This window comes from Oncorhynchus mykiss, chromosome 21 (genome assembly GCF_057628025.1).
Source record: "Oncorhynchus mykiss isolate SJ-2025 chromosome 21, ASM5762802v1, whole genome shotgun sequence".
Classification (NCBI taxonomy): domain Eukaryota; kingdom Metazoa; phylum Chordata; class Actinopteri; order Salmoniformes; family Salmonidae; genus Oncorhynchus; species Oncorhynchus mykiss.
The window spans coordinates 9,565,430-9,580,435 of NC_143042.1; the positions used below are offsets into that span (position 1 = coordinate 9,565,430).

The following is a 15,006-nucleotide window of genomic DNA, read 5'->3' on the forward strand; positions in this document are numbered from 1 at the left end:
GGCCACTCCAATATCTTGACTTTGTTGTCCTTAAGCCATTTGCCACAACTTTGGAAGTATGCTTGGGTCATTGTTCATTTGGAAGATCCATTTGCGACCAAGTTTTAACTTCCTGACTGATGTCTTGAGATGTTGCTTCAATATATCCACATAATTTTCCTTCTCATGATGCCATCTATTTTGTGAAGTGCACCAGTCCCTCCTGCAGCAAAGCATCCCTACAACATGATGCTGCCACCCCCGTGCTTCACTGTTGGGATGGTGTTCCTTGGCTTGCAAGCCTCCCTCTTTTTCCTCCAAACATAACAATGGTCATTATGGCCAAACAGTTCTATTTTTGTTTCATCAGACCAGAGGACATTTCTCCAAAAAGTATGATCTTTGTCCCCATGTGCAGTTGCAATCCGTAGTCTAGGTTTTTTATGCCGGTTTTGGAGCAGTGGCTTCTTCCTTACTGAGCGGCCTTTCAGGTTATGTCGACATAGGACTCGTTTTAATGTGGCTATAGATACTTTTGTACCTGTTTCCTCCAGCATCTTCACAAGGTCCTTTGCTGTTGTTCTGGGAATGATTTGCACTTTTCGCACCAAAGTACGTTCATCTCTAGGAGACAGAAAGCATCTCCTTCCTGAGCGGTAAGACAGCTGCGTGGTCCCATGGTGTTTATACTTGCGTACTTATGTTTGTAGAGATGAACGTGGTACCTTCAGGCATTTGGAAATTGCTCCCAAGGATGAACTAGACGTGTGGAGGTCTACAGTTTTTTTTCTGATGTCTTGGCTGATTTATTTTGACTTTCCCATGATGCCAAGCAAAGAGGCACTGAGTTTGAAGGTAGGCCTTGAAATACATCCACAAGTACACCTCCAATTTACTCAAATTATGTCAACTAGCCTATCAGAAGCTTCTAAAGCCTTGACAAAATTTTGTGGAATTTTCTAATCTGTTTAAAGAAAGGCACAGTCAATTTAGTGCATGTGTTAAGGTTTTCTTCCGGTACAAAACACTAAACGTAATATGGTTCCCAATCAGAGACAACGATAAACACCTGCCTCTGATTGAGAACCACTCCAGGCAACCATAGACTTTTCTAGACAACTATACTACACCACAATCCCATAACCTACAAAAAACCCTAGACAAAACACACCACATAAATAACCCATGTCACACCCTGGCCTGACCAAAATAATAAAGACAACACAAAATACTAAGGCCAGGGCGTGACAGCATGTAAACTTCTGACCCACTGGAATTGAGATACAGTGAAATAATCTGTCTGTAAACAATTGTTGGAAAAATGAATTGTGTCATGCACAAAGTAGAAGTGCTAACCAACTTGCCAAAACTATAGTTTGTTAACAAGACATTTGTGGAGTGGTTGAAAAACGAGTTTTAATGACTCCAACCTAAGTGTATGTAAACTTCCAACTTCAACTGTATTTCAACTGTATTTATATTAAACATATATCAAACATATATCAACATAACATAACATAATTCCATTCCCAAGATTCCATTTAACTATTACCTAATTTAATCAGTTAAATGTGTCATAAACAACGACAACAACACAACTCCCTTGCTATTTGTGACTTCTCACCGTGGCAAACAGCACTTGTTGTCGTGTCACTGTCCATGCTGTTTCCAACCTGTCTCCTACCTCATCTCTATCTCTAACAAGAGGAGGAAGTGCTCCTGACTACTCCGAAAACCCCTCAGGAGTCTGGAGGTACAGTAGGCTCAGGGGGCTCTGGGTTGCCAGAGGTTGACTTGGACATTAAAGGTCAGTATCCAGCACAAACACTAACTATTCAATCAAAACCTGTAACCAGGCTTCTGGGGTTATAGGGTCTATTCTACTTCACTATACAGTATATGGGGTCTATCACATTCTCATATCGAAACATATTTTCTCATATCTTTATATGAGTTGTCTCTTCCATTTCACCCCAGAAACCCTGGTTTTGATTGAATAGGGTTATTGAATCTTATGTGCCTCCTGTTAAAACTGACCACAAACTGTGTTGAAGCCATATGTATCTGTAATGTCCGTTACACAATGTCTTGTCCTTACCTGTCACAAACACTGTCATGTGTCTGTCTGTATCATGTGTTTACTATCAAGTTGCTCTATGATATTTTATTTATTTCATTTATTTATTTTACCTTTATTTAACCAGGTAGGCTAGTTGAGAACAAGTTCTCATTTGCAACTGCGACCTGGCCAAGATAAAGCATATATAGCAGTGTGAACAGACAACACAGAGTTACACATGGAGTAAACAATTAACAAGTCAATAATACAGATATGAGTCTATAACATCTGTTATCGTCACCTTCACCAAACGTCTGTGTTATAACCTGTCCCGAACACCATTAACACAATATGTCTAACATTGGGAATGCACTACACCTCAACCATAGCACCTCAGCAACAACTCTCATAATGTGCACACCTTGGTCACATCAAAAGCTGTATCCAATCCAGACTTGACAACATTTCTTGATGCAAGAGGTAAAACAAACAAATCATATCAACACTGAGTGCACGTCTCCACCATTCTACAAACCCATTGTTACTGCATCGAAGGCTGGTGGCCTAAACTTCATCACACAACATTTCAGACCTATCAACTGTTCTCTCAAGTGTATCGCCTACCTCCTTCTTACTTCCTTGTCCTGTCTGTCTGTCCCAGGTATGCCTACCTGCCTGCTGTGCACCTGTCTGGGTGGTTCTGTCTACTGTGATGATGTGAAGCTGACGAGCGTGCCGCCTCTCCCCAAAGAGACCACTCACTTCTACGCCCGCTACAACCGCATCACCAAGATCAACAAGGGCGACTTTGCTCAGATGAGTAGGTGTCACATGTTAAAGGCACAGCCTGTGAGATTTCCTGCTGTTCAATGGCTGTTTCAATTAATGAAACCACGTGGAAGTCTGAGTACTTTACCTTCTCTCTCTTGCAGACAAGCTGAAGAGGATCGACTTGACCGCCAACGAGATTGCATCCATCGCTGATGATGCATTCTCCGGCCTGCCCGTGCTGGAGGAGCTGGTGCTCCGTGAGAACGGCGTGTCACAGCTGCCTGCCCTTCCGCCCGTGATGACCCTCATCGACGCCAGCCACAACAACATTGGCGCCACAGGCATCCACAAAGAGGCTTTCAAGGTATGTAAGGTCTGACAAGGATCACAAACGATGTATTTGCTTTTTCCCAGCATTATCACATTTGATTCCCCTAATGGACTAATCACCAAGCCCTTGATGAGTTGAATCATGTGTGAGTGCTGGGATGAAACAAAAACAGCTATGTATTGAGACTGTCTGGCATAAATGACTCCACTCTAAATGTAAACACTGTGTTTTGTTTAGGACATGACGGGTCTGCTGTACCTGTACCTAACAGACAACCACATCGACCACATCCCTGTGCCCTTACCGGACAGCCTGCGCTCTCTGCACCTACAGGTACCTGCACTCCTGCCTCATTACTGCCCTCTTGTGGGTGATGTGAGAACCATAGGATTACCTCCATACTGTACACTGGTGGTGGTTAGAGGGATTTTTGCTCAACTGACCACCATATCCCCTCTATCTGCAAGCTGTTTCAAAACATTCTGGCCAATACTCCATCAGTTTCAGTTATTAGGGGAAAGTGTTGTATATTTAAAATGTACTTTTCTCCAGCACTGTGTCAGACCTGTGCAGAATCTCAAACTAGCATTAGATGGTCTTGCATTGTTTTTTAAGGCCCCAGATTAATGAATGTGTTGTTTCAGAGTGTTTTCTTAGACTTCCAATGTCTTGTTTCCCAGCGCAACAACATTCAGATGATACACGAGGACACGTTCTGCAACCTGAAAGACTTCAACTACATCAGGAACGCACTGGAGGACATTCGCCTGGACGGCAACCCCATCAACCTCAGCAGGACCCCACAGGCCTATGTGTGTCTGCCCCGCGTCCCCATCGGAGCCCACATCTAACCACACACTGATCAATACACACGCATCTTTACACAGCTCAACTCATTGTCTACGAGACATATGTACATACCATACACACACTTACCTACTGGACAGATCCTAAAAGTTGTCCAGTCTATCAGTTCATTTGCAATCTGCACATACAGTAAACACCAGAACACTCTACCTACCTTCCCTAATTTAAGTCTGATCAGTTGTTGATCGCATACATAACACACAGTGAGAGAGATGGTGCGTATCTCTCATTCCTACACACACACACACACAAATACACACCAGATATCTTTTTGTCAAAAGCCAAACTGTTCAGCAACTTGAAGCAAACAAAAAGACAATGAAAATGTGACATTTTATTGATCCAACAATCGAACATTGTTTCATGTCTGTTCCTGACTGGCAACGACAACCAGTAATATTGTTTAAATATGTTTTTGTAAAGGAAAAAAAATTATATTACAGAAATCTAACACTATTTAAAAAAACAATTATACTAGCATAAACTAATTGAAGCTTACTGGAACGCTAAATTGAATACCAATGCAATAAAAGAAGCAATTAAACAAGCATTTGTAAAGTCTGTACTGTAATATAAAAATATATTCTGAACTTTTTTTTTTTACATGAACTGCAATATTTGGCATATTACATTTCAAAGTTCTTGTTATGACCACAATAGTCTATATCAATAAAGATCAAGACTATTGTATGACCAAGGGGGAGGGGGGGGGGGGGTTGTTGGGTGTGGATGGGGTTAACAAGAAGAAACAGCCTGCTATTGTGTGCTTTGTATGGAAATACCACAATTGAATAAAGTTGTTTTGATGACCTGGCTTAACATTTTAATTGAGAATTGACCGGTAAGGTGTGTAGCTGCAAAGTGATTTTGAATGAACTGATTGAGTACAACTGTTTAGGCAGTTCCATGTTCAAATACTTCTAGCCCAGATAACAATAGGCATACAGGCATCTCTGAACAGCAATACAAAAAGGATTTGTCATTGAAAACTTTGTACATTCATAGAAAATAAAACCAATACAAATTATATCCAATTACTTTCCAATTGAATAGTCTAGTCTAGTGTAAACAAACATGTAATTGTTCTTCACATACGTTCAACCAACTTTTCAAACATCTTGAGGAATCTCTCGGTTCTTTCCAACGACCCAACGACCCTCTGTCCTCCTGTTTTACAGCTTTGTCCTTCCGCACCGTTCTCCTCCGCTGCTCTACCCTCCGCCAGTAGAACTCTGTCTCTGTCCACAGCCAGCCGATCCCTGGCCACCTGCGCTTTCTCCTTCTCTATCAGCCCCCTCTCCCTCTCCACCGCTGCCTTCTCCCTCTCCAGTTGGGCACGCTCCCGGTCCAGGTTGGCCATCTCTCGTTCCAGCCCTGCTTGCTCTCTCTCCAGCGCCATCCGCTCTCTTCCCATCACCTCTCGCTCGCCCTCCAATGCCGCCCGTTCGGTCTCCAGCGTCGCCCTCTCGGTGTCCATCTCGTCCAGGTCGCAGTGCATCCCCATCACCCCTATTCCGCCAATCATGGATCTCTTCCTGGGCCGGGCATCAGGGAGAAAATCACTGTCGCTAGTGCCCGGGGGGAGTGGGCCGATGATGGGGGCTGAGCCTGCCAGACGCCCCTCCATTGCGTCACTCATCAGATCGTACCAACGCCAACTGTGGGGGAACACCTGCACCCCTGGGGGAGGGTACTTCAGCTCCTGTCCCCAAATGAAGGATAAACAGTATTAGTAGCTAGTCGGATAATGAAGGATTTGATGAATAGTTGAGTAGACGTTAGGCTTGGACAAAGTAGTAGGCACAGGATGTCTCTAGGGCAGGGTTATTTAGAACTTTACAAGGATGCCTATTAAAGGGTCAATTTCAGGTGTTTCCATCCTGAGGTACACCGTGTGGCCAAAAGTATGTGGACACGCCTTCAAATTAGCAGATTCTGCCATTTCAGCCACACCTGTTGCTGACGTGTATAAAATCAAGCACACAGCCATGCAATCTCCATAGACAAACATTGGTAGTAGAATGGCCTTACAGAAGAGCTCAGTGACTTTCAACGTGGCACTGTCATAGGATGCCACCTTTCCAACAAGTCAGTTCGTCAAAGTTTTGCCCTGGTCAACTGTAAGTGCTGCTACTGTGAAATGGAAACATCTAGGAGCAACAACGGCTAAGCCGCGAAGTGGCAGGCCACACAAGCTCACAGAACAGGACCGTCGAGTGCTGAAACACGTATCATGTAAAAATCGCCTATCCTCGGTTGTGACACTCACTACAGCGTTCCAAAATGCCTCTGGAAGCAATGTCAGCACAAGAACTGTTTGTAGGGAGTTTCATGAAATGGGTTTCCATGGCCAAGCAGCCACACACTAGCCTAAGATCACCATGCGCAATGTCAAGCATCAACTGAAGTTGTGTAAAGCTTGCGGTCATTGGACTCTGGAGCAGTGGAAATGCGTTCTCCGGAGAGATTAATCCCGCTTCACCATCTGGCAGGCAGACAGGTTTGGTGGATGCCAGGAGAACGCATCCTGCCCAAATACATAGTTCCAACTATAAAGTTTGGTGGAGCAGGAATAATGGTCTGGCGCTGTTTTTTATGGTTCGGGCTTAGCCGCTTAGTTCCAGTGAAGGGTAATCTTATCACTACTGGAGGCTGTTATAGCAGCAAAGGGAAGACCAACTCCATATTAATACCCATGATTTTGGAATGAGATGTTCGACAAGCAGGTGTCCACATACTTTTGGATATGTAGTGTATGTAGCATGCAATTGCTACCTTGTATCTCTTCTTCAGATTTTCCCATTTTTTCATTGCCTGACTGGCCGTCATCTTCCCCTGCAAGCCCATGTGTTTGAGGATGGCCCTGCAACAACAACAAAAAAGGTACACAATGATCATTTCGACTTCAAAACATACACATTGACTCGTCTCCATGACAGGTAAAATGAAAAAAACGTATATAACAAAACGTGTACTGGGAGGATCTCGGGTAAGTATCTGAACTCACCTCCAGGCCAGTCGAGAGGCATTTCTCCTCCCCGTAAACATGTAGCGATTTGATACGCGCAATTTCACAAAGTCCATTGTTTCATATTCAGACACTGAAATAAATAAATATGTTTTAAATCACTACATGCACAATGTAATTGAAATTAAATAATTCACACTTTGACTAATAGGACAAATGTGGATCGCACCGTCTGATGTCTACGCACGCATCTGCTCGAACAAGTATTCGAGACAAGGCGCCATGATGTCCCCTTTGTAGGTAACGTTAGCTAGCTTTCTTGCTAACTAGCTCGGAGTTCCTTACTTCATTTGCAGTCCTAAATAAACACATAAAGGATAAATTGACTACTTACATTTGTATGTGTATTCTGAATTCACTTTCTTTTTACTTTTCTTTTTTGCATTATTAGAGTATAGCGGTAGCGTGTGTTCGATGTTTTCCATTGTAGCATCCATGTTAGCTAGCACTGCGAAGGGACCACAACGGAGTGCACTTCGTCTCTTCCGCCCTTCGTCTCTTCTTCTTCGTGTTGGTTTCCGGACGCAGACTAGTCGCATCTAGGCATATTGCTTCCACCCACAGTTCAGACTGTGCACACGTACCACATACTACCATTCCTCACATCACATTCGCAAGTGCCACTGCCTACATCAGAACGTTTGATTACTAAAGCTGTAAGATATGCAGCGGGTCACAGTCTAGCTAGCGGCTCAGGTACATATTCAGGACGAATTCTGTGTTCTACACATATCAAATCAAACCTTATTTGTCACATGCGCCGAAAACAACAAGTGTAGACCTTACCGCGAAATGCTTGCTTACAAGCCCTTAACCAGCAGTCCAGTTCAAGATGAGTTAAGAAAATATTTACCAAATAAACTGAAGTAAAAATCATTTAAAAAAGTAACATAACAATAACGAGACTATATACAGGGGGTACCGAGTCAGTGTGCAGGGGTACAGGTTAGAGGTCATTTGTACATGTAGGTAAGGGTGAAGTGACAATTCCTAGATAATAAACAGCTAGTATCAGCATTGTACAAAACAAATGGGTGGGGGGGGGGGGGGGGGGGGTCAATGTAATAGTCTGGTGGCCATTTGATTAATTGTTCAGCAGTCTTACGGCTTGGGAGTAGCAGCGGTTAAGGAGCCTTTTGGTGCTAGACTTGGAGCTCCGGTACCGCTTGCTGTGCAGTAACAGAGAAAACCGCCTATGACTTGGGTGACTGGAGTCTTTGACAAACAGAAAATATATCAATAAGGGATCATAGCTTCAACCTGGTCAGTCTGTCATGGAAAGAGCAGGTGTTCCTACTGTTTTGTATACACACAGAGATATAGGCAAACAAATGCTCGACCTGCAGATGAGTATGAGGGGGGAGTTTCTGTAGAAAAGCCAACGATAAAGGCTTGCACTCCTTTTTTTATTTGTGTTGTGTTGTTGCTTCACTTTGTGCATGGGGGCGTTGTCATGCTGTAACAGGAAAGGGACTTCCCCGTTGCCACAAAGTTGGATGCACAGAATTGTCTAGAATGTCATTGTAAGCTGTAGTGTTAAGATGTTCCTTCACTGGAACTAAGGGGTCTAACCCAAACCATGAAAAACAGCCCAAGACCATCATTCCTCCTCCACCAAACTTTTGAGTTGGCGCTATGCATTGGGGTAGCATTCTCCTGGCATCTAATCAAATCAAATGTATTTATATAGCCCTTCGTACATCAGCTGATATCTCAAAGTGCTGTACAGAAACCCAGCCTAAAACCCCAAACAGCAAGCAATGCAGGTGTAGAAGCACGGTGGCTAGGAAAAACTCCCTAGAAAGTCCAAAACCTAGGAAGAAACCTAGAGAGGAACCAGGCTATGTGGGGTGGCCAGTCCTCTTCTGGCTGTGCCGGGTGGAGATTATAACAGAACATGGCCAAGATGTTCAAATGTTCATAAATGACCAGCATGGTCGAATAATAATAAGGCAGAACAGTTGAAACTGGAGCAGCAGCACGGTCAGGTGGACTGGGGACAGCAAGGAGTCGTCATGTCAGGTAGTCCTGGGGCATGGTCCTAGGGCTCAGGTCCTCCGAGAGAGAGAAAGAAAGAATTAGAGAACGCACACTTAGATTCACACAGGACACCGAATAGGACAGGAGAAGTACTCCAGATATAACACACTGGCCATACCCAGTCGGACTGCCAGATGGTGAATCCCTCCAGAGAACACATTTCCACTGCTCCAGAGTCCAATGGCGGTGAGCTTTACACCACTCCAGCCGATGCTTGGCATTGCACTTGGTGATCTTAGGCTTGTGTGTGGCTCCCGATGAACAGTTCTTGTGCTGATGTTGCTGAGTTCCTAGGTGAAGAGTATCATTATAAATGAACCATTACATACAGTATACCTTATCATAAGTCCTTAAACAGTGGCCTGAAACTCATAGTTTTACAGGCCTGCAAGTAGGGTTGCAAAATTCCAGACTTTCACAAACATTTTTCCAGTAATCTTCCAACCAGGACTTCTGGAAAATGTGAGAACTGTACCAGAATGTTGCAAGCCTAACTGTAAATCACATTACACTGGCTTGCATGGTGATACGTAATACCAGTTGGAATCTAGCCAGTGTTAGGCTATCCAACAGTTGAAATTTGAATTCACCCACAACCTGTATTCATAATGACTGCCAGGGTTAAGAACATTTAAATGAAACTATCTAAGCCATTTAAACTGGAACAACCATTTCAGTAATGGGTGCAAAAATGTAATTATTTGATTAGTTTAGAAAAAACATGTTTATCTTTGTGTAACATAACATTTAATCAATTACTCAATGTGCATGCAAAAACACAGATATTAAAATCAATTCCCCCCTGAAAAAATGTACCTGCAGTAGAGCATGCTGGGACAAAAGTTCATTTGTTATCGTATCTTTTTTTTAAATGTTGGTGTGACTTCTCATTTAGTTTTGAGTAAGTACCACAAATATTTTAGGAAATAAGGACTTTTCATTGAAAAAGTACAACAGTGCAACACAACACTTTTAACCTGAGTCTATATGTTTCAAATCAGGAGAAGAACGAGTGAAGGAAGCAGCATAGGTAGAATGGGTTTACAGAGATAAGATGAAGAGTTCAAAAGAGTCTGAAGTTGAGGGACCATGGGACATAAAAGGCATAGTGTGGAATATAAAAAAAAAATTTTATATATATATATTTATTTATTTTTCCCACCTTTATTTAACCAGGTAAGCTAGTTGAGAACAAGTTCTCATTTACAACTGCGACCTGGCCAAGATAAAGCAAAGCAGTGCGACACAAACAACACAGTTACACATGTAATAAACAAGCGTACAGTCAATAACACAATAGAAAAAAAGAAAGTCTATATACAGTGTGTGCAAGTGGCGAGAGGAGGTAGGCAATAAATAGGCCATAGTAGCGAAGTAATTACAATTTAGCAGATTAACACTGGAGTGATAAATGAGCAGATGATGATGTGCAAGTAGAGATACTGGTGTGCAAAAGAGCAGAAAAGTTTTTTTTAAACAATATGGGGAGGAGGTAGGTAGATTGGGTGGGCTATTTACAGATGGACTATGTACAGGTGCAGCGATTGGTTAGCTTCTCAGATAGCTGATGTTTAAAGTTAGTGATGGAAATATAAGTCTCCAGCTTCAGCGATCTTTGCAATTTGTTCCAGTCACTGGCAGCAGAGAACTGAAAGGAAAGGCAGCCAAATGAGGTGTTGGCTTTGGGGATGACCAGTGAGATATACCTGCTGGAGCGTGTGCTACGGGTGGATGTTGTTATCGTGACCAGTGAGCTGAGATAAGGCAGAGCTTTACCTTGCATAGACTTATAGATGACCTGGAACCAGTGGGTCTGGCAACGAATATGTAGCGAGGGCCAGCCAACTAGAGAATACAGGTCACAGTGGTGGGTGGTATAAGGGGATTTGGTAACAAAACAAATGGCACTGTGATAGACTGCATCCAGTTTTCTGAGTAGAGTATTGGAAGCTATTTTGTAGATGACATCGCCGAAGTCGAGGATCGGTAGGATAGTCAGTTTTACTAGGGTAAGTTTGGTGGCGTGAGTGAAGGAGGCTTTGTTGCGAAATAGAAAGCCGATTCTAAATTTGATTTTCGATTGGAGATGTTTAATATGAGTCTGGAAGGAGGGTTTACAGTCTAGCCAGACACTTAGATATTTGTAGTTGTCCACATATTCTAGGTCAGAACCGTCCAGGGTAGTGATGCTAGTCGGGTGGGCGGGTGCGGGCAGTGAACGGTTGAAAAGCATGCATTTGGTTTTACTAGCGTTTAAGAGCAGTTGGAGGCCACGGAAGGAGTGTTGTATGGCATTGAAGCTCGTTTGGAGGTTAGTTAACACAGTGTCCAAGGAAGGGCCAGATGTATACAGCATGGTGTCATCTGCGTAGAGGTGGATCAGGGAATCACCCGCAGCAAGAGCGACATCATTGATATATACAGAGAAAAGAGTTGGCCCAAGAATTGAACCCTGTGGTACTCCCATAGAGGCTGCCAGAGGTCCGGACAACAGGCCCTCTGATTTGACACACTGAACTCTGTCTGCAAAGTAGTTGGTGAACCAGGTGAGGCAGTCATTTGAGAAGCCAAGGCTATTGAGTCTGCCGATAAGAAAATGGTGATTGACAGAGTCGAAAGCCTAGGCCAGGTCGATGAAGACTGCTGCACAGTACTGTCTTTTATCGATGGCGGTGATGATATCGTTTAGTACCTTGAGTTCCGAAAGAGCTGCAAAATCTGGACCCCTACAAATCAGCCGGGCTAGACAATCTGGACCCTCTCTTTCTAAAATGATCTGCCGAAATTGCAACCCCTATTACTAGCCTGTTCAACCTCTCTTTCGTATCATCTGAGATTCCCAAAGATTGGAAAGCTGCCGCGGTCATCCCCCTCTTTAAAGGGGGTGAGACTCTAGACCCAAACTGCTACAGACCTACAGTGGGGCAAAAAAGTTTATCTCAATACTTTGTTATATACCCTTTGTTGGCAATGACAGAAGTCAAACGTTTTCTGTAAGTCTTCACAAGGTTTTCACACACTGTTGCTGGTATTTTGGCCCATTCCTCCATGCAGATCTCCTCTAGAGCAGTGATGTTTTGGGGCTGTTGCTGGGCAACACGGACTTTCAACTCCCTCCAAAGATTTTCTATGGGGTTGAGATCTGGAGACTGGCTAGGCCACTCCAGGACCTTGAAATGCTTCTTACGAAACCACTCCTTCGTTGCCCGGGCGGTGTGTTTGGGATCATTGTCATGCTGAAAGACCCAGCCACGTTTCATCTTCAATGCCCTTGCTGATGGAAGGATTTTTTCACTCAAAATCTCACGATACATGGCCCCATTCATTCTTTCCTTTACACGGATCAGTCGTCCTGGTCCCTTTGCAGAAAAACAGCCGCAAAGCATGATGTTTCCACCCCCATGCTTCACAGTAGGTATGGTGTTCTTTGGATGCAACTCAGAATTCTTTGTCCTCCAAACACGACGAGTTGAGTTTTTACCAAAAAGTTATATTTTGGTTTCATCTGACCATATGACATTCTCCCAATGTTCTTCTGGATCATCCAAATGCTCTCTAGCAAACTTCAGACGGGCCTGGACATGTACTGGCTTAAGCAGGGGGACACATCTGGCACTGCAGGATTTGAGTCCCTGGCGGCGTAGTGTGTTACTGATGGTAGGCTTTGTTACTTTGGTCCCAGCTCTCTGCAGGTCATTCACTAGGTCCCCCTGTGTGGTTCTGGGATTTTTGCTCACCGTTCTTGTGATCATTTTGATCCCACGGGGTGAGATTTTGCGTGGAGCCCCAGATCGATGGAGATTATCAGTGGTCGTGTATGTCTTCCATTTCCTAATAATTGCTCCCACAGTTGATTTCTTCAAACCAAGCTGCTTACCTATTGCAGATTCAGTCTTCCCAGCCTGGTGCAGGTCTACAATTTTGTTTCTGGTGTCCTTTGACAGCTCTTTGGTCTTGGCCATAGTGGAGTTTGGAGTGTGACTGTTTGAGGTTGTGGACAGGTGTCTTTTATACTGATAACAAGTTCAAACAGGTGCCATTAATACAGGTAACGAGTGGAGGACAGAGGAGCCTCTTAAAGAAGAAGGTCTGTGAGAGCCAGAAATCTTGCTTGTTTGTAGGTGACCAAATACTTATTTTCCACCATAATTTGGAAATAAATTCATGAAAAATCCTACAATGTGATTTTCTGGATTTTTTTTCTTAATTTTGTCTGTCATAGTTGAAGTGTACCTATGATGAAAATTACAGGCCACTCTCATCTTTTTAAGTGGGAGAACTTACACAATTGGTGGCTGACTAAATACTTTTTTGCCCCACTGTATGCTACCGTTCAAAAGTTTGGAGACACTTAGAAATGTCCATGTTTTTGAAAGAAAAGCACATTTTATGTCCATTAAAATAACATCAAATTGATCAGAAATACAGTGTAGACATTGATAATGTTGTAAATGACTATTGTATCTGGAAACGGCTGATTTTTTAAATTGAATATCTACATAGGCAAACAGGTCCACTATCAGCAACCATCACTACTGTGTTCCAATGACACGTTGTGTTAGCTAATCCAAGTTTATAATTTTAAAAGGCTAATTGATCATTAAAAAACTATTTTGCAATTATGTTAGTACAGCTGAAAACTGTTGTTCTGATTACTTAATATGGTTTGGTTGACTGATCAAAATTCTTTCAAGGACTTTGAACGAATACTTTTGGTAACTTTTCTCTCTCTCTCTCTCTCTGTAGAGCAGTGAGTATTGATTTCAAGGCGATGAGAGTCCGCGGTAAGAAGAATCTAGGGTGAGGCGCTTGGATGGTCAGCAGACAGAGTGGATCTGGTTCTACTCAACTAGCAAAGGCTGGACCAAATATGGAGAAAAAGTACAGCAGAACACCAGGCAACAACCCCAAGTGTACCGTTATCTTTAGAAGCTGAACTTAGGAACATGCCAGGGTTAAGGTCTATTCTATTTCAATTCAGTCATCGGTTCCAATATCTTCGAGATCCGTTTCAGACGTGAGTCAGATTGAAAGAAACCTTAGACAAACACTTATATTGACATTAAAACTTTAATGTCAAATCAATCAAATCACATTTTATTTGTCACATGCGCCAAATACAACTGGTATAGACTTTACCGTGAAATACTTACTTAAGAGCACTTTCTCAACAATGCAGAGTTAAAAAGTAAGAAACATTTGCTAAAGAAAAAAAGGAAATAGTAACACAATAAAATAACAATAACGCGGCTATACAGTTTTTACAGTTGAAGTCGGAAGTTTACATACACCTTAGCCAAATACATTTAAACTCAGTTTTCCCAATTCCTGACATTCAATCCTAGTAAAAATTCACTGTCTTAGGTCAGTTAGGATCATTTTAAGAATGTGAAATGTCAGAATAATAGTTGCGAGAATGATTTATTTCAGCTTTTATTTCTTTCATCACATTCCCAGTGGGTCAGAAGTTTACATGCACTCAATTAGTATTTGGTAGCATTGCCTTTCAATTGTTTAACTTTGGTCAAACGTTTCGGTTAGCCTTCCACAAGCTTCCCACAATAAGTTGGGTGAATTTAGGCCTCCTTGCTCGCACAAGATTTTTCAGTTCTGCCCACAAACTTTCTATAGGATTGAGGCCAGGGCTTTGTTATGGCCACTCCAATACCTTGATTTTGTTGTCCTTAAGCCATTTCGCCACAACTTTGGAAGTATGCTTGGGGTCATTGTCCATTTGGAAGACCTATTTGCAACCAAGCTTTAACATCCTGACTGATGTCTTGAGATGTTGCTTCAATATATCCACATAATTACCCTGTCTCATGATGCCATCTATTTTGTGAAGTACACCAGTCCATCCTGCAGCAAAGCACCCCCACAACATGATGCTGCCACCCCCGTGCTTCACTGTTGGTATGGTGTTCTTTGGCT

General features: G+C 42.8%; 2 protein-coding genes across 8 annotated transcripts in view; one reads left to right on the plus strand and one right to left on the minus strand.

The window, feature by feature from the left end:
• The window catches only part of LOC110499894 (epiphycan), a 27,736-nt gene extending 22,920 nt beyond the window's left edge, over positions 1 to 4,816 (plus strand). For 5 of the 7 annotated variants that reach the window (XM_090213671.1, XM_090213668.1, XM_090213670.1 and 2 more), the window contains 5 exons: positions 1,685 to 1,786; positions 2,700 to 2,858; positions 2,971 to 3,173; positions 3,378 to 3,473; positions 3,821 to 4,816. In XM_090213671.1, coding sequence (XP_090069797.1) covers positions 1,685 to 1,786; positions 2,700 to 2,858; positions 2,971 to 3,173; positions 3,378 to 3,473; positions 3,821 to 3,991 — 731 coding nt within the window. In that variant the 3' untranslated portion in view covers positions 3,992 to 4,816. The remainder of the gene's footprint in view (positions 1 to 1,684; positions 1,787 to 2,699; positions 2,859 to 2,970; positions 3,174 to 3,377; positions 3,474 to 3,820) is intronic. The other 2 variants (XM_090213673.1, XM_090213674.1) reach the window with 1 other exon arrangement.
• LOC110499895 (uncharacterized) lies at positions 4,329 to 8,742 on the minus strand. The gene is made up of 4 exons (XM_021576953.3): positions 7,370 to 8,742; positions 7,015 to 7,108; positions 6,783 to 6,870; positions 4,329 to 5,709 (listed from the first exon to the last, which is right to left on the minus strand). Exons 1-4 carry the CDS (start codon positions 7,572 to 7,574, stop codon positions 5,095 to 5,097), a joined length of 1,002 nt encoding a protein of 333 aa, XP_021432628.3. The 5' UTR covers positions 7,575 to 8,742; the 3' UTR covers positions 4,329 to 5,094.
• Positions 8,743 to 15,006: the final 6,264 nt, after the last annotated feature.